The sequence below is a fragment of the Chaetodon trifascialis genome, chromosome 8 (genome assembly GCF_039877785.1).
Source record: "Chaetodon trifascialis isolate fChaTrf1 chromosome 8, fChaTrf1.hap1, whole genome shotgun sequence".
Taxonomy (NCBI): domain Eukaryota; kingdom Metazoa; phylum Chordata; class Actinopteri; order Chaetodontiformes; family Chaetodontidae; genus Chaetodon; species Chaetodon trifascialis.
Window position 1 is genome coordinate 967,371 of NC_092063.1, and position 23,935 is coordinate 991,305.

The 23,935-nt window shown below is 48.3% G+C and overlaps 1 protein-coding gene across 2 annotated transcripts in view; it reads left to right on the forward strand.

The window, feature by feature from the left end:
* cacna1fb (calcium channel, voltage-dependent, L type, alpha 1F subunit) overlaps positions 1–23,935 on the forward strand; it is a 37,991-nt gene that overhangs the window by 11,332 nt on the left and 2,724 nt on the right. For both annotated transcript variants that reach the window (XM_070967871.1, XM_070967872.1), the window contains 46 exons: positions 1,254–1,393; positions 4,509–4,660; positions 4,765–4,917; positions 5,389–5,585; positions 5,701–5,804; positions 5,926–6,077; positions 6,469–6,543; positions 7,026–7,107; positions 7,762–7,788; positions 7,920–8,080; positions 8,952–9,177; positions 9,252–9,459; positions 10,382–10,502; positions 10,825–10,900; positions 10,990–11,041; positions 11,115–11,175; positions 11,451–11,553; positions 11,859–11,988; positions 12,313–12,372; positions 12,455–12,561; positions 13,420–13,507; positions 14,068–14,175; positions 14,426–14,478; positions 14,618–14,764; positions 14,845–15,046; positions 16,561–16,719; positions 16,812–16,922; positions 17,331–17,414; positions 17,838–17,966; positions 18,061–18,126; positions 18,485–18,576; positions 18,938–19,097; positions 19,228–19,355; positions 20,016–20,112; positions 20,266–20,368; positions 20,537–20,638; positions 20,798–20,928; positions 21,102–21,236; positions 21,324–21,384; positions 21,568–21,784; positions 22,113–22,220; positions 22,739–22,872; positions 23,090–23,202; positions 23,281–23,485; positions 23,636–23,698; positions 23,797–23,897. In XM_070967871.1, the coding sequence (XP_070823972.1) occupies positions 1,254–1,393; positions 4,509–4,660; positions 4,765–4,917; positions 5,389–5,585; positions 5,701–5,804; positions 5,926–6,077; positions 6,469–6,543; positions 7,026–7,107; positions 7,762–7,788; positions 7,920–8,080; positions 8,952–9,177; positions 9,252–9,459; positions 10,382–10,502; positions 10,825–10,900; positions 10,990–11,041; positions 11,115–11,175; positions 11,451–11,553; positions 11,859–11,988; positions 12,313–12,372; positions 12,455–12,561; positions 13,420–13,507; positions 14,068–14,175; positions 14,426–14,478; positions 14,618–14,764; positions 14,845–15,046; positions 16,561–16,719; positions 16,812–16,922; positions 17,331–17,414; positions 17,838–17,966; positions 18,061–18,126; positions 18,485–18,576; positions 18,938–19,097; positions 19,228–19,355; positions 20,016–20,112; positions 20,266–20,368; positions 20,537–20,638; positions 20,798–20,928; positions 21,102–21,236; positions 21,324–21,384; positions 21,568–21,784; positions 22,113–22,220; positions 22,739–22,872; positions 23,090–23,202; positions 23,281–23,485; positions 23,636–23,698; positions 23,797–23,897 (5,484 nt within the window). The remainder of the gene's footprint in view (positions 1–1,253; positions 1,394–4,508; positions 4,661–4,764; positions 4,918–5,388; positions 5,586–5,700; positions 5,805–5,925; positions 6,078–6,468; positions 6,544–7,025; positions 7,108–7,761; positions 7,789–7,919; positions 8,081–8,951; positions 9,178–9,251; positions 9,460–10,381; positions 10,503–10,824; positions 10,901–10,989; positions 11,042–11,114; positions 11,176–11,450; positions 11,554–11,858; positions 11,989–12,312; positions 12,373–12,454; positions 12,562–13,419; positions 13,508–14,067; positions 14,176–14,425; positions 14,479–14,617; positions 14,765–14,844; positions 15,047–16,560; positions 16,720–16,811; positions 16,923–17,330; positions 17,415–17,837; positions 17,967–18,060; positions 18,127–18,484; positions 18,577–18,937; positions 19,098–19,227; positions 19,356–20,015; positions 20,113–20,265; positions 20,369–20,536; positions 20,639–20,797; positions 20,929–21,101; positions 21,237–21,323; positions 21,385–21,567; positions 21,785–22,112; positions 22,221–22,738; positions 22,873–23,089; positions 23,203–23,280; positions 23,486–23,635; positions 23,699–23,796; positions 23,898–23,935) is intronic.

Here is a 23,935-nt window from a genome sequence, read left to right on the forward strand (position 1 = left end):
GACATTAGACCTGAAGACGTTTGATCCTCTTCAAAGGACCGTCTGTCGTGATGGTCCAGGTGAGAGTTCAGAGTTGGGACAGGTATGAAGTCAATGAGAGTCCTCACAAGTACAGAGAGACAGACATGTTTGGGTGTGTGTTTGTGGAGCAGGGATGATGAGAGACCGCTAATCCTCTGAAATGCTCCAATTCACGTCTATGAGGTCACACACGCACATATACACACACACACACATACACACACAGAGTATACTGACACACACACACATACACACACAGAGCATACTGACACACACACACACACACACACACACACACATACACACACACACACACACACACACACACAAGCTGGCTTTGTACCTTGTAAATGTCCCCCAGCGTTCAAACAGTTTTAAAGGTTCAGTTCATGTCTTTTGTCCAAATTGTGGGACAGTTTCTTGCATTGTCCCAACTGAAAACTGTCTCCAGTGTAGACCGTACAGACTCCAGGACTCTGTGTCCTATGGAGATGTTTCTGATCTGAGAGCAGCACAGAATCAGACACCAGCTGACGCTGGTTTTTAAACTGTTTGACAAAATCTGATTACAATTCATCAGACAAGTGAATTTTACATGAATGCATTGTGAGCAATGATGAGTGACGACTTTATCTGTCTGCTGGTCCACCTGCTCTGTGGACTGGTGGTCCACCTGCTCTGTGGACTGATGGTCCACCTGCTCTGTGGACTGATGGTCCACCTGCTCTGTGGTCTGCAGGCTTTGATGGTCTGGATCGCCTGTGATGGTCTGGATCGCCTGCCACATGACTTTGGTGTTGAGGTGTCTCTCCGGTCTCTCTTCCTTTGCCTCCCAGCTGCCAGCTTTCAGTCTCACTCTGGTGGCGTTACCTGTTTCCTTGTCACCTGATGCAAAGGCAGCTCTGCTGGCTCTGGATTGGACCCTCACCTCAAATTCATCCAGACGTTCTGGTTTCATTTCTTTATGAGCCGCCATCAAATTTAATCCCCGACCAGTCTTCTGATAACAAATCCAGACAGATCTTTTGTCCATCAGGTGCTCAGCGTTTGTCCTGAGGGCGGCGCTACAGGAAGCTCGTAGAGTCATGAAAGTCTAAAGGATTCATCTCCTGGAGAGCAGGAACACAGAAAAACTTTCATTCGAGAAATGTTTCTCATCTTGTGTTTAATTCATCTGTTCTTACAGGTACAGATGTGTAGATGTACAGGAACACGTTCTCTCTGTGTTTCAGGAACAAGTGGAGTACGTCTTCCTCATCATCTTCACTGTGGAGACCTTCCTGAAAATCTTGGCCTACGGTCTGGTGATGCACCCCAGCTCCTACATCCGCAACGGCTGGAACCTGCTGGACTTCGTCATCGTCATCGTTGGGTGAGAAAACACAAGAACCGATGGATCTCTGTTGGGGTTTTTTTCTTCAGATGTTGGGTTTATTTTGAGACATCGGTTCTTTCTTTAGATCCTGGATCTCTCTTTTGATCCATGTTACCTCTTTAGATCCCAGCTGATCTGTTATATCCTGAAATGTTATGATGCTGCTGTTTTGACCAGGGTTCCCTTGAAAAAATGGTTTTGTGATCTCTATAGAACTTATCTGGTCAAATAAGGGTTCCATAATAATAATTTGGGATCTAGTTCCATCTTTGCATCCTGGTTCTCTCCTCATATTCTGGATATCTTTTAGACTGTGGTCCCCTCTTCACAGATCCAGGTTCCGTCTTTGGACTGTGGTTCCCTCTTGAGATCCAGTTTCTCTCTTAAGTTCCTGGTCCCCTCTTCAGATCCAGGTCCCGCTTTAGACTCAGGTTCTGTCTTTAGATCCAGTTTCTCTCTGTAGTTCCTGGTCCCCTCTTCAGATCGGGGTTCTGTCTTTGGACTCTGGTTCTCTGTTCTCGTCCTGTGCTGCTCTCTGTGACGCTGAAGCAGAGTTTAAGGAGTTGTAGCAGTAAATTGGATCTGACTGCAGTAAACTCTGCAGCTTCCTGTCTTGTGGTCAGTGGAGGAAAAAACCCTCCGGCGACGCCACAATTTATCTCATTTTAGTGTTTTTGTGTTGAGCGCATGTGACAGCTGACTGTGATCACTGTACGCTGTGACTAAATATACACTCCCACCCTCCCACCATAAACCTCAGCTGTCACCACATACACAGTCACCGCACTGAAGCAGGGAATTTAACCTGCCACTCTGCTGTGACAAGGCCTCACTGTGGGGCTGCTGCTGCTCTGCATCTGAGGTGAGGCGAGCTGGTTCTCCTCAGCTTCCTGAAGAACCACATGTTGTCCTCATGTTCTGTCCTTTGTCACAATGCAAACAATACCCAGTAGAGGACGTCGGTCCTCTAAATATTTCATCATCATCTCGTCTTTCTTCTTTTCTTTCTTCTCTTCTCAACATATTTTCAGGTGGAATGGAGTAAAAAAAAGTAAAACAAGCAATAAAATGGAACAAAGTAACAAAGTATCTAAAAGTATTACTAAATCAAGACAGTTCTGAATTTAATATTTGTAATATTTAAAAATGTCTCAGTTTCTCATCTTTGGTGAACGAACGATTGATCGCAGCATTTTGGAACAAAGTCAGAACGTGGTGAAAGAACGTCATCAGCAGCTGCAGCTTTGATTCATGTGACAGCTCCTGATATCAGTCCAGCTCTCCAAAGATGAACCCTTCAGATCTTAATGACTCCACGAGCTTTCCTTTAGTGCCACCGTCAGAAGGAACTTTACATTTAAGGAAGAAATACTCACATCTTTTACCTAAAAGCAAAAGTACTAATACCACAGTGCAGAAATACTCTGTTAAAAGTAAAAGTCCTGAATTCAAAATGACCAAAAGTAACAGTAATCATATTGGATTATAATTACTGATGCATTAAATCACTTAATGTTAATGAGCTCATTTAAAAACCTCAAAAAGTGAAATATGTCCATGAAGTGATGAATTTCTTTGACAGGAACTAACAAAATAAGCCAAAATCCTCTGTGAATAAACAGTTTTAAAGTGTGTCTCAGCGTTGGAGGTGAACTGACTGCTGCTGTGGACGCCAACACGAGCCTGAATTCATCAAGACAGCAGGAGGACATGAGGACGTGTTGAGTCAGCAGCAGAGATCAGGAAGACGTTTGACTGAATGTGAAACAGGAACATTGAAGGTTTTTAACTCAGCAGCAGCGTCAGCGTCACCTGCTGAGTCCTGCAGGTCCTGAGCTTTGTCCTCCACGGTGGTTTATGTCCTCGCTGCGGGACGCTGACGTGACTCGGGACGACCTTGGGGCGATGATGATGATGAAGCCTGTTGTCATGGTAACACTGCTCGAGGACACTCTGCTCCACTTTAGAGTCAGTTGATGTGCAGAGAGGCTGCTGTATGTGGGACACCGAGGGGTTTCTTCAGGACTTCAGTATTTTGACACAGTTGAAAAAGAACTGCACACACTTGATTTCTATTCAAATAACCAGAACAGCAGACTGTCGCTATGCTAGTAGCTATGCTAGTAGCTCTTGGGGCCGCACGCACACAATGCTGCTGTGACATAAATGATGCTTGTGCTAATGCTAATGATAAATTTCATGACAAGCCATCCAGGAGATAATTCAGTCTGATCCAAAGTGATAAAGCACAGAGCCACACTGCTAGCATGGACACTAATGATATTTAACAAAACTGGAGAGATGTTTGTGTTTACTCATGAATGATTTAACAATATTTCCAAACAAACCGCAGCACTAAAGCAGCTCGACAGCAGCTGCTTCTGGTGACTGTGCAGTTTTAATACTTTCACATTTGGACTTGTACTTCCATACATTCCTATATTTTTACTTTGACAATGGGACTCTGTGGTCTGTTAGACCAACGGTTCCCAGACTGGGTGCTGTACCCTGGTGCGCCTGAAGGATGGGACAAAGGGTGAGTTGTCCAGGTACTCAGCAGTCACGAACAGTTCATTCTAGAGTCGGCCAAAGGAGCTGAAATCAGAACTGAGGCTAACAGCTGCCTTCAGCTGCTTGTAGGACACAGATGTCCACTGAGATCTAAATTTCATTCCTGGTATCAGTAAAAACCAAGACTGAAGTCAGACCTCCAGGTTCTGCTCTCTGAACACTTCCTGCCTTCAATCAATGCCACCGTCTTTTGTTCACTTTTAAAATGTAAGAAAATTTGCACAGCAGCGCTCATACGGCTTTAAACTGCAGAGCTCCCTGTTCATGGTGTCCCTCAGGGGTCAACACCAGGACCACTCGTCAGTCTATGTCCTGTTACTCCTTTTAGGACAAAAGATTCACATCCACAGTTTATCTCCACCGTTATGCAGATGACACCATGCTGTACATCCCTCTTTGTCCACCATCTTTGTTTAGACACATCTTCAAGTTCAGAGAGTGAAAGTGAGTTTCTCACTTTTTATGACCTTCAAACTGCAGCTTCATGTCTGTGAACTGAATCCGAAACATTCTTCTTCTGCCTTTGTTGTTGTCTGTGCAGGTTATTCAGCGTCGTCCTGGAGACAATGACTCATAAGTCTGGCGAGCAGGCGACCACTCATCACGTGCCGGGGAAACCTGGAGGTCTGGATGTTAAAGCCCTCAGAGCCTTCAGAGTCCTGAGGCCCCTCAGACTGGTTTCTGGAGTCCCCAGTGAGTTTACCGGACTGGTGTGTGTGTGTGTGTGTGTGTGTGTGTGTGTGTGTGTGTGTGTGCGCTGTACTGTGGTACATGTGTAAAGCTTTGTGTGTCTGCAGGCCTGCAGATTGTGCTGAACTCCATCATGAAGGCGATGGTTCCTCTGCTCCACATCGCTCTGCTAGTTCTGTTTGTCATCATCATCTACGCCATCATCGGCCTGGAGCTCTTCATAGGACGCATGCACAGGACCTGCTACTACACCGGAACAGGTAAGCGCACGCGCGCACGCACGCACACACACTCTCTCTCTCTCTCACACACACACACACACACACACACACACACACACACACACACACACACACACACACACACAAATATGAAGTAATACTGCACAAAACATCAAGACGGTATTTCAAATAAAAGGGTGATGAGTTAAGATGTCAGACAGCAGCTGGTGGATGATTGTAATGCATGAAACGGTTAAAAGTCAACCATGTTCTTCTCCTGGTCTTTGTGCGCCTTCAGAAGTTGAGCCAGAAGCTTCTAGAATATGTTAATTTAAGGAAACATCAAATGAACTGAATGAAATGTGAGTTTTAAAGTTTTAGTCTAAGCTGTCGGGTTCGGGTTCAGGTTCAGGTTCAGGTTCAGGTTCAGGTTCAGGTTCAGGTTCAGGTTCAGGCTTGAGCTGCAGATCAGTTGACGTTCAATCATTAAATCGTTGGGTCATTGTCCAGATAATTTCGTGGAGGACGACCCGGTGCCGTGTGCATTTGCCGGTCACGGCCGTCAGTGTGTCGTGAATGGCTCAGAGTGTCGGGGACGGTGGGACGGTCCCAACGGAGGAATCACCAACTTTGACAACTTCTTCTTCGCCATGTTGACGGTGTTCCAGTGCATCACGATGGAGGGATGGACCGACGTCCTCTACTGGGTAAAAGGCTTCTTTGACCAGCGGTCGTTCTGCACGTCCTCATGAAAGGACGGATTCTCAGTGTCCCATCTCATGTCCTGTCTCATGCTTTGTACTCTTCTTCTGCTGCGTGCAGATGAACGACGCCATCGGCTTCGAGCTGCCCTGGGTCTACTTTGTCAGTCTGGTGATTTTTGGATCATTCTTCGTGCTCAACCTGGTCCTGGGCGTCCTCAGCGGGTTCGTTGTCTCTTACATGAAAAATTCACTGTCCAACAAAGACACGTCTTCTCCTCCTTTAAACACGCACTGAAATGTTGAGGCTTTGTGTTTGTGCTTTGATGTCGTGTGGACGTTGCAGAGAGTTCAGTAAGGAGAGGGAGAAGGCCAAGGCTCGCGGAGACTTCCAGAAGCTGAGGGAGAAGCAGCAGATGGAGGAGGATCTGTGTGGGTACATGGACTGGATCACTCAGGCCGAGGACATGGACGAGCTGGACGAGGACGGAAACCCACGTAAGACAGAGACGCTCTGTGTGTGTGTGTGTGTGTGTGTGTGTGTGGGTGTGTGTGTGTCACTCATTTAAACAACAAGCTAATGGGCTTCAAAGAACGAAGCCAATTAAAAGTGATTAGTCAGCGAAATCAGTGAGTCTGCAGGTCTGAGTACATTTACACAAGTACAAGTACTGATAGGTTTGTATTTTATTTCATGGTACTTTCTACTCCAGTACATCTCTGCATGAAGCTGACAGTACTGCTGTACTTTTACTGCACAGCTGACAGTGACTGAAACAACATTCTGCTGAACTGTTTTCTACTTCAGTGTGTAAATAAAGTGTGTGTGTGTGTGTGTGTGTGTGTGTGTGTGTGTGTGTGTGTGTGTGTGTGTGTGTGTGTGTGTCAGGTCCGTCTCTGGGCGATCTGTCAGATAAAAAGAGAGGGAAGTTCGGATGGTTCAGTCACTCCAACGAAACACACGGTGAAACTTTCTTCCTTATTCTCATCAATATCAACTCTGTGTGTGCGTGTGTGTGAGAGAGAGTGTGTGCGTGTGTCTTCCAGTCTAAATGAGGACAGCCTTGTCTGTCCCTGTTTCGTATCTGGGTCTCTGTCTGTCCTCATATCTCTGACCTTGTTTCTCATCGCGAGGTTTTTCTCCTCATCATCAGATCAGTCTGATCAATAATCAATACATGTGAAGGTTTGTTTGTTTCTTCAGAGAAGGAAAACGACGTATGTGGTAAATGTACTGTAGTACTTTTTGTTATGTACAGTATGTAAGTACCACAGTAACAGGAAATGACATCATGAACCTGAACTGTCAGCCATGATGGAAACGTGTCGTTTCAGCTTCGACTGAATCAGCTCTGAGTGTTTGTGGACATGTAGAAGAAGACGAGCGCTCACAGCCAACCGCTGCTGAGTGTCCGTGTCCATAAAGTTTATCTGTGTGTCTCACAGCGAGTCTTCCTGCGAGTGAGACGGCCTCTGAGAACACGGTGAACATCGACGAGGAACACGCCAACTGCTGCCAGGCCTGCTGGTGACGCACACGCTCAGAGACAGAGACACACATGCAGAGACACGCAGAGAGACACACATGCAGAGACACGCAGAGACACTCAGAAACATGCAGAGAGACACACATACACACAGAGACACACACACAGAGAGACACACATGCAGAGACACAGAAAGAGAGAGACACAGAGACACACACAGAGACACGCAGAGAGACACACACACAGAGAGACACACAGAGACGTGCAGAGACAGACACACACGCAGAGACACACAGAGACGTGCAGAGACAGACACACATGCAGAGAGACACAGAGACACAGAGAGAGAGACACACACACAGACACAGAGAGACAGAGACACGCAGAGAGACGCTGTTTAAATGCTTTATTTGAATCCTGAAGTTACATCACCTGTACACGCCTGTATACAAATGTATATGAGTATATATCTGTATATGTACACATCTGTGTTCATGTGTACATTTGTATACAGATGTGTATATTTGTACAATACTGCTGTACTTTTACTGCATGTGTACAGACGTGTAGAGGTGTGTACAGGTGTGTAGAGGTGTGTACAGGTGTGTAGAAGTGTGTAGAGGTGTGTACAGGTGTGTAGAGGTGTATAGCTCCTTGCTGTGTCTGCCTTGGTTTGAACCTGAGTCTCCTTTCAGCTCTCGGATGATGAAGATCAGCTGCTGGTGAGTTCACTGACTGTCACACATTCAGGACAGAATCCTTTCGTCCTCACACTCCTCGCTCTTCAGCAGCCGTCTCTCTCTCTCTCTCTCTCTCTCTCTCTCTCTCTCTCTCTCTCTCCTCCCTCTCTCAGTCGGACGCTGCGTCGCTGGAATCGAGTCTGTCGCAGGAACTGTCGCACCGCCGTCAAGTCGGTGACGTTCTATTGGCTGGTTCTGCTGCTCGTCTTCCTCAACACCTCCCTCAGTGCCTCTGAGCACTACAACCAACCAGACTGGCTCACACAAGTCCAAGGTGGGAACACACACACACATACACACACACACACACACACACACACACACACACACACACACACACACACACACATTGACTTCAGAAAATACCAGAATGGATAAATACTCTGTTCCAAGTAAAAGTACTGCATTCATTAATTTATTGAAGTAAAAATACACAAATCTAAGCCTCAATGTACCAAAAGTAAAGTATTCATCAGGGCAGTAATTCACCAAGAAGATGGACAACAACTGAAGAAGAAGCAGAAGAAGCAGAAGAAGCAGAAGAAGCAGAAGAAGAAGAAGAAGAAGAAGAAGGAGAAGAAGAAGAAGGTTCTCTTCATGCGGTTCGGTTCCTCTCAGAGTTGCTGAATCGTTCCTTGTTGAGATCAAACATTCTGTATCAATAATCTGAATCTACAAAGTAACTAAAGCTTTAAGTGTAGAAACATGAAGTAACATGAAATATAAATACTGACAGTTACTTCAAAGTTACTTCAGTTTACAGACACCATGTGCTGAACAGTTTCTGATTATTGATCAGTAATTAATCAATAAACTGGATCAAATGATTCTGAATTCACCCTTCAGAGGACCTGAACCTGTCTCTGTCTGTCCCTCTCTCTCTCCCCCTCATTGTCCCTCTCTCTGTCTGTCCCTCTCTCTCTCCCCCTCATTGTCCCTCTCTCCGTCCCTCCCTCTCTCTCTCTCTCCCTCGTTGTCTCTCTGTCCCTCTCTCCGTCCCTCCCTCTCTCTCTCTCTCCCTCGTTGTCTCTCTGTCCCTCTCTCCGTCCCTCCCTCTCTCTCTCTCTCCCTCATTGTCCCTCTGTCCCTCTCTCTGTCCCTCCCTCTCTCTCCCTCCCTCTGTCCCTCTGTCTCTGTCTCTGCAGACATTGCTAACAAGGTGCTGCTGTCCCTGTTCACGGTGGAGATGCTGTTGAAGATGTACAGCCTGGGATTGGCTCATTACTTCGTGGCGTTCTTTAACCGCTTCGACTGCTTCGTGGTGTGCGGCGGCATCATGGAGACCATCCTGGTGGAGCTGGAGATCATGCCTCCTCTGGGGATCTCGGTGCTGCGCTGCGTCCGCCTGCTGAGGATCTTCAAGGTCACACGGTGAGAAAACGCACCTGAAGCAGATGTTCTCGTTGGCGAGTCACCCGCTCTGACGTCACTCTCTGTCTGCTCAGCCATTGGACGGCCCTGTCCAATCTGGTGGCGTCCCTGCTGAACTCCATGAAATCCATCGCCTCCCTGCTGCTCCTGCTGTTCCTCTTCCTCATCATCTTTGCTCTGCTCGGCATGCAGCTGTTCGGAGGGAAGTTCAACTTCGACGAGACGCAGACCAAACGCAGCACCTTTGACGCCTTCCCGCAGGCGCTGCTCACCTGCTTCCAGGTAAGCAGCTCAGAGCTTCGGCTCCTCATCTGTAACGCCACCGGCATCCTTCCTTCTCGCCATGCCTCCACCATCATGCTGACGAGCTTCTCTGAAGGATCTGGACTCAAAGACTCTCATCAGAGTAACCGTGGTTAGATTTAGATTAGATTAGTTTAATTTAGATTAGATTAGATTAGATTGGATTAGATTAGATTAGATTAGATTAGATTAGATTAGATTAGATTAGATTTAGATTAGATTAGATTAGATTAGATTAGATTAGATTAGATTAGATTAGATTAGATTAGTTTAATTTAGATTAGATTAGTTTAGATTTAGATTAGATTAGATTAGATTAGATTAGATTAGATTAGTTTAGATTAGATTAGTTTAGATTAGATTAGATTAGATTAGATTAGTTTAGATTTAGATTGGATTAGATTAGATTAGATTAGATTAGATTAGATTAGATTAGATTAGATTAGATTAGATTAGTTTAGATTAGATTAAAATAAATTAGATTATTTTTGATTATTTTAGTGTACTGTAGATTAGATTAGATTAGATTAGATTAGATTAGATTAGATTAGTTTAGATTATTTTAGTGTACTGTAGATTAGATTAGATTAGATTAGATTAGATTAGATTAGATTAGATTAGATTAGATTAGATTAGATTAGTGTAGATTAGATTAGATTAGATTAGATTAGATTAGATTAGTTCGGTTGGATTTTTAGTGAGAGCTCTTTTAAGTGTGAACACGAACGCGTCAGGATCAGTTTCCGTCGCTCAAAGAGGAAACAGACGAGACTGAAAAGGTGTTTCTGTAGCTGCTCTCCTCCTCTGAGGGGTCAGGCTGGCGTCTGAAGGGGATGATGGTAATTAATGGGACCAATAGACGATCAATGACCCGGCTGAACGGTGGCGACTGTGTGTGTAGATCCTGACGGGCGAAGACTGGAACGTGGTGATGTATGACGGCATCATGGCGTACGGAGGCCCCGTGTTTCCAGGGATGATCGTCTGCGTGTACTTCGTCATCCTTTTCATCTGCGGTAACTGTATCCTTCACCTGCAGCCCGAGAACACCTGGAAGTACCACACAGTACTGATACACAACGTAAAGTACTTCACTACAAGTAAAAATCCTGCGTTCAAAATCAAAATTCAAAGTAAAAATATTATCAGCAAAATGTATTTCAAGTATCAAAAGTACAAGTATTCATTAACACTTATACTCACACACATACTTTTACACACATACTGCACACAGTTCACTGGTTTAGTCCATTGGTGTCCAACGTCAGGTCGGGCCCCTCCAAAGGGTCAGCAGATCAACCCGAGGGGTCGTCACATGATTGTTGCGTGTTCTTAGCGTGTCAGACATCCTGCTGAACGTCTTCTTGGCCATCGCTGTGGACAACCTGGCAGGAGGAGACGGAGACGACAAGACGAAAGAGTGAGTGATGGAGGGAGGACAGGAAACAGGAGGAGGAAAGGGGAAGAACAGGGTGTGTGTGACTTCCTGTCTGCTTCCCATTTCTCCAGGAAGAAGACGGAGGGAGCAGAGGAGGAGGAGGAGGAGGCTGAAGAAGTCAAGGTGAACACAGCTGGACGTCCAACCTGAATGTCCTTAATTGCGAGTCCATCAGTCTCACTGTTTGTCTCTGCAGGTGGACATCGATGAAGACACCGAGTACGAGGAGGAAGAGGAGCTTCCTGAAGGAGAAGACGGTCAGTTGTTTCCAATTGTCTTCAAGAGACGAGACAGAAAATGTGAAGAGAATCGAACAAAACAGAAAAAAATCAAACTGATATTTATTGATAACGACACGAGGACGATCGATTAGAAGCAATAAAGTTTTATTTAATGCAGAAAAAAATCTCAACAGATTATTAATTATTATTCAGTGTTTCTATATGATCTGTGACGACCTCATGATACTCCTCCTCCTCCTCCTCTCCCCCCCTCCTCCTGACTTTCTTCTCTCCTCCTTTCCTCCTGTTAGATGGAGGAGTCCAGTTAAAGATGGCCGACCTGGCTCCTCCTAAAGAGAAGATTCTTCCTATCCCAGAAGGCAGTGCGTTCTTCTGCCTCAGCAAGACAAACCCGTGAGTCTGACTCCACCTGCTCAGCGTGTGTTACCGTTAGCTTTAGCATTAGCGGATGTAGCGTAGAAAGTCCTGCTCTTTGTGAAAACATGAAACTTGTGAATGAATGAGGATCCTGCAGATCAGAGCCAGAAGCTCCTGGTCTGGTCCTGGAGTCCCTGTGACCCTTCATGACGCCTCCACCTTCTCTGTAACGGCAATTTTTCTCTCCACCCTCCAGCTGGACATTCAGAACAGGTCTTGTGTTGGGTCCTGGTCTCAGTTACTGAGACTGAACATCTTTAACTCTGTCTGTCTCCCTCCAGAATCCGAGTGGGATGTCACACTCTGATCCACCACCACATCTTCACCAACCTCATCCTCGTCTTCATCATCCTCAGCAGCTGCTCATTGGCTGCTGAGGATCCAATCAGAGCCCACTCCTTCAGGAACAACGTGAGTTTCAAAACCATTTTTTGTTGGTCTTGACTTGTGAAAGTTTGGTCTCAGCTATGGACTCAATGGACTTGTCTCAAACTCCCCTGTCCTAAATTTGGACTCACCTGTATTGACTTGGGTTGTGTTAGTCGTGAATTAAGACATTCTGGTCTGGACCTGGGACCCATGTTGACCAACAAATCCCACATCTAAAGGACATAAAGGACAAGGACAAATAACTGACGTCCTGGACTAAAACTGACCCTAATCTGAGTGTCTTTCTTTCTGTCCTCATGTTTGTGATGTGTGTATTTACTTGTGTCTTTCTGTGTGTTTGTGTAGATTCTGGGCTATGCGGACTACGCCTTCACCTCCATCTTCACTGTGGAGATCCTGCTGAAGGTAAAATCCCCCGTCAGCTGGGGACGTCGTCCTTTGTCGTCTTCTCTTGATTTAACGCGGCCTTTGTCTCTCTGTGTTTCAGATGACGGTCCACGGAGCGTTCCTCCATCAGGGCTCCTTCTGCAGAAACTGGTTTAACTTGTTGGATCTGCTGGTCGTCAGCGTCTCGCTGGTCTCCTTCTTCCTTCAGTCAGTATCAAACTCATGTCTCAACATTAACAAACCGCAGTCAGCGTTAGTCAGTCCACTCATTCCACACGTGTGTGAAACGACGCCAAACACCAGCGACGTTTAGACACCAGCAGCAGCCACAGACATGTTTCAGTAAAATAAGGGACACACCAAACCTGAGGGACACAGCGTCACAGAGTCGAGACCAGGTCGTCCTCTGCCGAGTGGGACAGTCTCACAGGACAGCTAACATTAGCAGCCGTGCTAGAAAAGAAGTGCTGGCTAACATTCTAACGTTAAAACAGTTGAATGTTTTTTGCGGACTGAAATGGAAAAAGGACGTTTGGTCGACTGAATGTTAAGAGTAAAAAATATTATTTCTTTACATCTCTCTGGTTTTCTGTGCAAATTCAACATTTTCTTTCTCTCAGTTGATCAGTTATTGAATATTATTTAATTCATTCACTTTTAATGCTTCATGTTTGCCTTTTTAAGTTCTGTGAAACTCAACCTGCAGGAAGACCTGAGCTTCATGTCATTCATTCATTCATTTGATGAATGAATGAATGACATGAAGCTGCTGAGCTCTGGATGATGGATTTTCTCCTTCAGGTTGATTTTTATAGAAATAAACTGAAGATCAGAGGATTTAGAAAATGATCAGCTGGGATTCAAACAGGAAATAAAGATCTCTGTGTGCGTGCTGCCCCCTGCTGGGAGAAAACGACAGCTACAACTCTCAGCTCAGCAGTAGAAGAAGTACTGAAATACTTCAGTGAAAGTACTAATACCACAGTGTAGATAGACTGGAGTACTTGTACTCCAGTACAAGTGTGCAGGCGGCCGCTCACTGACTCGCTGTGTTTGTGTCTGTAGCTCCAGCGCCATCTCGGTGGTGAAGATCCTCCGAGTCCTGCGGGTCCTCCGACCTCTGAGGGCCATCAACAGAGCCAAAGGCCTGAAGGTGAGTCATGATGGAAGAGGGAGATCCTGCAAATCTAACCAAAAAAAACATCCTGCAGGAATCTTTGATTCTTCATGAGTTCATTTTAGTTCACAGATCTGCATGTTGAGAACAATTTACCAAGTTTACCCTCTGTGAGGGCCAACGATCCCTCACAGATTTCACCTCATACCTCCGACTCCTGATAGTCCAGCCGTCAGCTCATCGCCAGTAGTTAATGTTTGATGGCAGAAAGGCTGAAGTCAGAGGCTGCAGGTGGTGCGATGAGGAGGAGGAGGAGGAGGAGGAGGACGTGCTGAATGAAGGAAAGCAGCATCGACGGTGCTTCAGAAACACCTGCAGAGCAGAGAGAGCTGGACCATTCAGGCAGCTTCAGACAGAGTTAACCAGGACCAGGACCAGGAGTTAGTCAGGACCAGGATCAGGACCAGGAGTTAGTCAGGACCAGGATCAGGACCAGGAGTTAGTCAGTAAAGAGTGTGTGTGTGTGTGTGTGTGTGTGTGTGTGTGTGTGTGTGTGTGTGTGTGTGTGTGTGTGTGTGTGTGTGTGTGTGTTGCAGCACGTGGTCCAGTGTGTGTTTGTGGCCATCAGGACGATCGGGAACATCATGATCGTCACGACTCTGCTTCAGTTCATGTTCGCCTGCATCGGCGTTCAGCTCTTCAAGGTGAGAACAGATAAAGTTTCACTGGTTTGAATTTCAAACTTTTCTTCTTCTTGACGACGTGACGTGAGGACGAGGACACGAACGTGTTCATACATCAGTAAAGGATCATTTTACTGCAGAACAAGTACTTTTACTTCATAATACCTCTGTACTTTTACTCAGGATCTGAGTATTTTTTCCACCACGGCTGCACATCTAAAGCTTCAGTGTTGGATTTAAAGTCTAAAGTTCACAATTCTTTGTGTTTCAGGGTAAATTCTATCGCTGCACAGACGAAGCCAAACACACTCCTGAACAGTGCAAGTAAGCGTTCAAGACCACAGCAGAGACACACGTTCTGAGCGAAGGCCTGACCTGACCGAGCGTGTGTGTGTGTGTGTGTGTGTGTGTGTGTGTGTGCGTGTGCGTGCGTGCGCGTGCGTGCGTGCGCGTGTGCGTTCAGAGGGACCTTCGTGGTGTACAAAGATGGAGACGTGAACCATCCGATGGTCAGAGAGAGAATCTGGCACAACAGCGACTTTAACTTCGATAACGTGCTGATGGGGATGATGGCGCTCTTCACCGTCTCCACCTTCGAGGGCTGGCCCGCGTGAGTATTCAATTCAAACTTTATTAACGCTGTCAGGCAGAGACAGACTGACAGACTGACCCCCCCCCCCCCCCCCCCAGGCTGCTGTACAAAGCTATCGATGCAAACGGGGAGAACTCTGGTCCCATCTACAACTATCGAGTGGAGATCTCCATCTTCTTCATCGTCTACATCATCATCATCGCCTTCTTCATGATGAACATCTTCGTGGGTTTCGTCATCATCACCTTCAGAGAGCAGGGCGAGCAGGAGTACAAGAACTGTGAGCTGGACAAGAACCAGGTGAAGAGTCTCACCTAGAACATGAAACATGATCACACATGTCCACTCTGAGGTCAACACCTGAGTCAACTGACATGACAGGTGTGTGCAGATGTTGTCACGGCAACAGGAAGTTAGTTACTGTCCTCTGTCAGCAGGTGGAGCCAGACTGCAGAACTCCCCTGACAGTCTTCACGTTTTTAAGTTTCTTCATTGTCACAGTGATCAGTGAGAGCTGCCTGTACTTCTAGGGCGGCCAACTAACGGGTCAGCTAACGGGGCAGCCAACAGGAGCAGCTAACAGGAGCAACCAGCTAATGGGTCAGCTAACGGGGCAGCCAACAGGAGCAGCCAACAGGAGCAGCCAGCTAATTGGTCAGCTAACGGGTCAGCTAACAGGGGCCGCCAACAGGAGCAGCTAACAGGGGCTGCTAACAGGAGCAGACAGCTAATGGGTCAGCTAACGGGGCAGCCAACAGGAGCAGCCAACAGGAGCAGCCAGCTAATTGGTCAGCTAACGGGTCAGCTAACAGGGGCCGCCAACAGGAGCAGCTAACAGGGGCTGCTAACAGGAGCGGCCAGCTAATGGGTCAGCTAACGGGGCAGCCAACAGGAGCAGCCAACAGGAGCAGCCAGCTAATTGGTCAGCTAACGGGTCAGCTAACAGGGGCCGCCAACAGGAGCAGCTAACAGGGGCTGCTAACAGGAGCGGCCAGCTAATGGGTCAGCTAACGGGGCAGCCAACAGGGCACCTAACAGGGGCTGCCAACAGGACCAGCTAACAGGAGCAGCTAACAGGGGCTGCTAACAGGAGCAGACAGCTAATGGGTCAGCTAACGGGGCAGCTAACAGGGCAGCTAACAGGAGCGGCTAACAGGAGCAGCCAGCTAATGGGTCAGCTAACGGGGCAGCCAACAGGGCAGCTAACAGGAGCAACTAACAGGGGCAGCTAACAGGAGCAGCCAGCTAATGGGGCAGCTAACAGGGGCAGCTAACAGGAGCAGCCAGCTAATGGGGCAGCTAAAGGGGAAGCTAACAGGAGCAGCCAGCTAATGGGGTAGCTAACAGGGGCAGCTAACAGGAGCAACCAGCTAATGGGGCAGCTAAAGGGGAAGCTAACAGGAGCAGCCAACAGGAGCAGCTATCAGGGGCTGCTAAAAGGAGCAGCCAGCTAATGGGGCAGCTAACAGGAGCAGCTAACAGGGGCTGCTAACAGGGGCAGCCAGCTAATGGGTCAGCTAACGGGGCAGCTAACAGGGGCAGCCAATAGGAGCAGCTAACAGGGCAGCTAACAGGAGCCGCTAACAGGAGCAGCCAACAGGGGCAGCCAGCTAATGGGGCAGCTAACAGGAGCAGCTAACAATGGTAGCTAATAGGAGCAGCTAGCAGGAGCTGTAACTGGGGCAGCTACCAGCTAATTCAGCAGATGGCTAAGCTAACTACACTTTGACTCAGTGTGACTCACTGAAGCAAGAGAAACATCTGACTTCCTGTTTGTGTGACATCAGAGGTGACCTCTGCGTTTCTGTCTGCAGCGTCAGTGTGTGGAGTACGCCCTGAAGGCTCAGCCGCTGAAACTTTACATCCCGAAGAATCCGGTTCAGTACAAGTTCTGGTCCATCATCAACTCGACGGGATTCGAGTACGTCATGTTCGTCCTCATCCTGCTCAACACTGTCACTCTGGCTGTTCAGGTGAGCAAACACGTCCCGTCTGTCACTAACCCCGCCCGCTCTCACCTGAAGTGATCGGTCCTTTTTACGTCTTCCTGTTTCCTGTCCTCCAGCATTACGAACAGTCCAAAACCTTCAGCTACATCATGGACATCCTCAACATGGTGTTCACTGGACTCTTCACGGTGGAGATGCTGCTGAAGCTGCTCGCTCTCAGACTCAGGGTGAGCAGAGCAGCGCTGAATGCTAACTGCTAACTGCTAACAGTGCAGCGTGTCACAGCTCATAGATCTTCTTCCTCTGACCCTTGACCTCCATTAAAACAGCTCCTCCTTCATCACCATGAACACACACTGTAGTTTATTCTGACTCGTTGTCATTGATCCGTTTCCTGTTTCTTATTGGTTCTGATGTGAAGACCTTTGACCCCTGTGACTTTCATGTCCATTCTAAAACAGACAACATGCTCCACATCAGGGCGTGAAGACTATGAGACTAATCAATGACTGATAACGAGGCTGATCAGTGTTTGGTCGGTTCATGTTTGATGATGTCACTGGGAGTAAATGACGTCATCACCCTGCGTCAGTCTGATTGGCTGTAGAAACGTCTTGTGTCTCTTTGTCCTGCAGCATTATTTCGTGGACGCCTGGAACTCGTTCGACGCTCTCATCGTGGTCGGCAGCGTGGTCGACATCGTCGTTACGGAGTTCAGCGTGAGTGACTACATTCTGATTGGCTGACAGCTGTTACAGCTGGTAACGATTGTAACAAGGACGTAATGACATGAAGTCCATCAGTGTGTGTCCTCTGCTGGTCCTTTATTCTGTTTCAGTAAATTAATATTCATCAAATGTTTCATGTCTTTGTCTTTGGGAAGACGACTCTCACCTGTGTGACTAGTTTACACCTGAGTTATGATGAAAGAAACAGAATCACTGAGTCACGGTCATGGACATGAGACGCAGTTCATCCGTCCACTGAGAACAGAGTGAAGACACCTGACAGGAAGGAAGACCTGAACACTCTGAGGACACATCCAACTTGTAAGAGACATCTGAAGCTGTTCATTTACCCTCTCTCTCTCTCTGTCTGTCCATCTCTCTCTCTGTCTGTCTCTCTGTCCGTCTGTCTCTCAGAGTGGGGAGGACAGCTCTCGGGTGTCGATCACCTTTTTCCGTCTGTTTCGAGTCATGCGATTGGTCAAGCTGCTGAGTAAAGGGGAGGGGATTCGTACGCTGCTGTGGACGTTCATCAAATCGCTGCAGGTGAAAGGGCGGGGCTACCTGTTGGGAGCGGGGCTAACAGAGAACGGTCTTGCTCCAGGGCACAGCGGCCTAATGTCCTCTGTCTGTCTCTCAGGCTCTGCCGTACGTCGCTCTGCTCATCGCCATGATCTTCTTCATCTACGCCGTCATCGGGATGCAGGTGAGGTGATACACAGGTGATCCTGCAGGGGGCGCTGTGATCAAACTCTGAGACAAAGACATTCTAGAGGAGGGTGTATCACTCTGATGCAATCGGGGGCAGGAGGACACTGAGGGTTCTCGTCCTCAGTGGACATGGTGGGTGGGGTCCACAGCTGCATGTGAAGGTGTGCTGATCAACATTTACACTCTCTGTCTCTCTCTCTCTGCCCGTCCCTCTGTCTGTCTGTCTGTCTGTCTGTCTGTCTGTCTGTCTGTCTGTCTGTCTGTCTGTCTGTCTGTCTGTCTGTCTCTGCCTGTCTGCTTGTCTGTCCCTCTGCCTGTCCCTCTGTCTCTCTGCCTGCCTGTCTGTCTCTCAGACCTTTGGAAAGGTAGCGATGCAGGATCACACTCAGATCAACAGAAACAACAACTTCCAGACTTTTCCTCAGGCTGTCCTCCTGCTCTTCAGGTCAGGTCTTCTTCTTATGTCTTATTCGTCTTCCTCTGAGACTTGAAAATGAATCTTGTGTTTGTCTCTGTGGACCACAGACACTCTGCAGCTCATACAAACCAGTTTCCAGAAAAGTCTGGACACTGAGTGAAACGTAAATACAAACAGAAAGTGATGATGTGCAAAAACTGAAACTCCATCTTTTACTGAAAACAGCACAAAGATGTTTTTGAAAACCATTTCCTCGTCCTCAGAACAGCTAGTGGCTAACACGGCTAACAGCTAATGGCTAACAACTAACAGCTAACAGCTCAGTGATGGTTTAGGTTGCTGTTAGAAGTGACTGAAACTGAGACAGAAACTGTTTGTGTGTGTGCAGGTGTGCGACAGGTGAGGCGTGGCAGGAGATCATGTTGGCCAGTCTGCCAGGTAAACGCTGTGACCCCGAGTCAGACTACGAACCAGGAGAAGAGTTCAGCTGTGGAAGCAACTTCGCCATCGTTTACTTCATCAGCTTCTTCATGCTGTGTGCTTTCCTGGTCAGAACACACACACACACACACACACACACACACACACACACACACACAGAAACACACACACACACACACACACACACACACACACACACACACACACACACACACTGACTGTCTCTGTCTCCTTCAGATCATTAACCTGTTCGTCGCTGTCATCATGGACAACTTTGACTATCTGACACGTGATTGGTCGATTCTGGGGCCGCATCACCTGGACGAGTTCAAGAGGATCTGGTCTGAATATGATCCAGAGGCAAAGTAAGAGTCCTGTTTAAGATCTGGTTCACGTCTGAGGGTGCAGCAGAGGCGGATCCAGGATGTAGTTAGCTTAGCTTAGCTTATCTTAGCACAAAGGATCAGTGAGTGGACACAGAGGACAAGACATGAAAGCAGAGGGGACGCTGAGCAGAAACTGATCCCTGAACAGACAAACATCTAAAACACACAAATCCAACGCAGAGAAACTGACTGCAGGTCAGAACTCACCTGAGGGGGCGCTGTTCTGTCACTCAGCGTGGCCTCACCTTCCCTGCTGCAACACCTGGATGCCTGACAGCTGTTCTACTTCCTGTACTGTAGCGCTGGGAAGTAACATTCACTCAAGTACTTCAGTACAGTTTTGATTTACTGCTTTACTTGAGTACTCTGACTACTTGAGTTTTTATAGAACAGAGTACTCAGTACTACATACAGCAGTAAAAATATTGTGTTCAAAAGTACCACTCAGATACTAACACTTAATAATAAGGATCCAGTAGTACTTCAGTATATCAGTAACAGGGGCCGTTCTGCAGTAAGAGTACTTGGTACTCTCAGTACATGTTGTTGCTCATACTCTTCGACGCGGGTACATGTGATGTAGTATTTGTGTACCTGTGGCTCAGCGGAGCAGCTGACACGTTGCGCTCTGACCTGCAGGGGTCGGATCAAACACCTGGACGTGGTGGCTCTGCTCAGGAGGATCCAGCCTCCTCTGGGCTTCGGGAAGCTCTGTCCTCACAGAGTAGCCTGTAAGGTAACACCTGCCGCACTCCGTCCTGTGCTCACCTGTTCCAGCCGTTTGTAGATCGGGAGGTCGTGTGACTTCCTGCAGGGGGAGGAGTTTCATGTGTGTGTGTGGTGACGCGCCGCCCTAACCGAAAACTCTGTGCTCCTCTTCCTCTCTCAGCGGCTGGTGGCGATGAACATGCCTCTAAACGCCGACGGGATGGTGACCTTCAACGCCACACTCTTTGCTCTGGTTCGCACCGCCCTGAAGATCAAGACCGAAGGTATCTGATTGGTCCAGAGCAGCAGGAAGCGAAGCAGCTGCTGCTGATGACTCGTCTGAGGATCAAAATGCAGCGACGAACGATGTTCACGGGGTCTCTTTTATTTAAACTGTGAACGCAGCTTTGCCACCATTCAGATCTGACTCGCCCACTGTGTGCTGTTGCCAGGTAACCCCGAGCAGGAGAACGAGGAGCTGAGGGGGATCATCAAGAAGATCTGGAAGAGAATGAAACCAAAACTACTGGACGAAGTAATACCACCACATGAAGGTACTAATACTACGGGTACTACAACAACTACTGTTAGCAAACACGGTTAATGCCATACACACAGTACAAATACTGCTAGTATTAGTACTAATACTACTACAAAGAACACATACTGCTGCTGGGAGTCCTTCTGACTCACCTGTCTCACCTGTCCGTCAGAGGAGGAAGTGACAGTTGGGAAGTTTTACGCGACCTTCCTGATCCAGGATTACTTCAGGAAGTTCAGGAAGAGGAAAGAGAAAGGAGATCTGACCGGAGAGTCGGACGCCACCAACCCGTCTGCTGTCCAGGTCCGTCCATTGTCCGTCTGTCTGTCTCTGTACACTGGTGAGACAACAGCATGAGAAGTCAATAAAGTGACGGTAAACTCTGTGTGTGTGTGTGTGTGTGTGTGTGTGTGCGTGTGTGTGTGTGTGTGTGTGTGTGTGTGTGTGTGTGTGTGTGTGTGTGTGTGTGCGTGCAGCTGTGTAAAGCCGGTCTGAAGACTCTGCAGGATCTGGGTCCAGAGATGCGTCTGGCTCTGAATGAGGACCTGGAGGAGGACGAGGAGGAGGTCCTGATGGAGGAGGAGGAGCTGGAGGAGAACACGGCCTATAAGGTTTTTAGAAAGACGCCATGGTTTAAAAATGTCCTTTGAAGACGTGTTGAAGACGAGTCCAGGTGTGATGGTTCGGTTTCTCCGCAGGGTGAAAACGGGTTTGGACCAGACAAAGAGAGACGAGGCTCCATGCTGACCACGCCCACAGGTAGGCCACCACGTCACGTCATGTGACTTCACGGCATTGCTGTGGTTATGTGAGGTTAGTTAGGATCAACATGAGCTGAAGTCATGTGGTCTGACCCTGACAGGAAGTGACAAACAGACTGAAACATGTTGTCTTGATGAAGTGTCTCTGGCCTGCTGACGCTTCACCTCCGTCTGCCTGCAGGTCCTGGCGGCGTCATCGGGGACGGTGGCGTGTCTAACGGAGGCCTGATTCACCGGGTCGGTTCTCTCACCAAGATGCCAAACGGCAGCGACCACGACGAACACCTTCGCCATGGAGACAACATGAGGTCATCTGTCAATCATCACCATTCCCACCGACCATCGGTGAAGAACGGCCTGCTGGACCGCCAGAGACCGTCCTACTACAAACATGGAAGGTACGCACTGTCCTGCTGAGGACAGGAGACGCTGCCGACGGAGTCAAAGACTGAACCATGACCACAATGTCCAGTTCATGTCCTTCATGCTACAAACGGCATCTTCATTGGTCACCCGCGATGATTCGCTGCGTTGAGCTTGTTTGGTTTAAATGTCGTCTGACCGTGTGGACGTTTGTCTCAAACGTGTCATTTCTCTTATATCTGCAGAGGAAGATCATGAGAAGAGCCTGAAAGTCATGAACTCTGTGACTGATGAAGGTGAAAACCTCAGACTGTTGCTTTGACTGACAGGTCTCTCAGCCAATCACACTCTCTTGTTCTGCAGGAGGGATTCAAGGGACAGATACTGGAGGAACGGAGACAGGGAGACGTTCGGAGAGCAGGGCTACTACAGCAGAGAGGAGGACACCGACAGCATCACCTCCAGAGACAGGTAGACTGACAGACAGGTAGAGTGACGGACAGGTAGAATGACAAATGGGTGAGCAGACAGACAGGCAGGCAGACAGACAGAGAGAGAGAGACAGACAGACAGACTGACGGACAGACAGGCAGGCAGACAGAGAGACAGAAAGAGAGACAGGCAGACACAGAGAGAGAGACAGACAGAGAGAGACAGGCAGACACAGAGAGAGAGACAGACAGAGAGAGAGAGACAGGCAGACACAGAGAGAGAGACAGACAGAGAGAGAGACAGGCAGACAGACAGAGAGAGACAGACAGACAGACAGGCAGACACAGAGAGAGAGACAGACAGAGAGAGAGACAGGCAGACAGACAGAGAGAGACAGACAGACAGACAGACAGACTGACAGACAGACAGGCAGGCAGACAGAGAGACAGAGAGAGAGACAGGCAGACACAGAGAGAGACAGACAGAGAGAGAGACAGGCAGACAGACAGACAGACAGACAGAGAGGCCTGTGTGTGTTATCCTCTGTGTCCTTGCAGACATTACCCCGACGAGCCTCCTCTGTACAGAGACCACTACGATGGCCACGCCTACACCAACAGTAGCTATGGTAACGGCTACAGCGAGGGCAGGAGGACGACACGCAGACGCCTACTTCCTGCCACGCCCACAGGTGAGAGGATGTCCTCCCCAAAGACATGCTGTGATGTCACAGCTGATTACAGTGATGACATCATGTGATGAGAGTCAATAAAAGGAGGCTGAACTGAGATCAGAGGAGATGACATCGTTTGACCCACTTTGATCTGAATCAAACACTGAGCTGTCACTCAGCCTGACGTCATCACCCACAGCTGAGCGAGCGCGTTTGTTTTGTTGTCGTCTGTCAGGTCGGAAGCCGTCATTTAACATCCAGTGTCTGAGGAGGCAGGGCAGCAGCGACGACCTGCCGATCCCCGGGACGTACCACCCCACCTCACCGCCACGCCGCACGCGGACACAGGTAACACACACACACAGGTGACACACCCTCCCCTCTCGTTCAGTAGTGTGACCCTCCTCTCGTCCTCCTCCTCAACAGATGTTCAGCAGTTATGAGTCTCGTCACTCCTCCGGTCGCTCCTCAGCGGCTTCCTCTGCATCCTGGGCAAACCCGTGTCCTCGCCGCGGTCGCCTCCTTTATGCTCCTCTCATTCTGGTGGAGGAGGAAGGCAGCCCACCCTGGGGGGGAGGAAGGGGAGGAGGAGGAGGAGGAGGAGAGGCGAAGAAGGGAGGAGCAGGAAGAGGTAAGGCCTGAGATGTCCCAGAGTGTTGGAAACGTCCCCTTCAGCCTCTCGCTGTCCATCTCTGAGCTCAAAAGACGAGCTGCCTTCAGCGATCACTATGAAAACCTGCAGACGTGTGACTGACCTTTAAACATGTCTGTCGTCCGTCAGGTGTCAGTGTGACAGGTGCGGCGCCCAGACCGGCCTGGTACGGTGGCCCTGCAGGGACAACAGGTGGGAGGACGAACAAACACACAACAAATAAGCTAACACGACTGTTATCTCTGTCACTGTTGATCTGACGGCATCATGTGACTCTTGTTGTGTCGTAGCTCCTCCTCCGTACCGAGCGTACACCACCCTCAGAGTTCCCTCGCAGCTCGGCGCCCAGCTCACCGAGAAACGAGGATCGGCCGACAGTCTGGTGGAGGCGGTGCGGACACGCTGACCAATTGCTGACACTGATAGTCG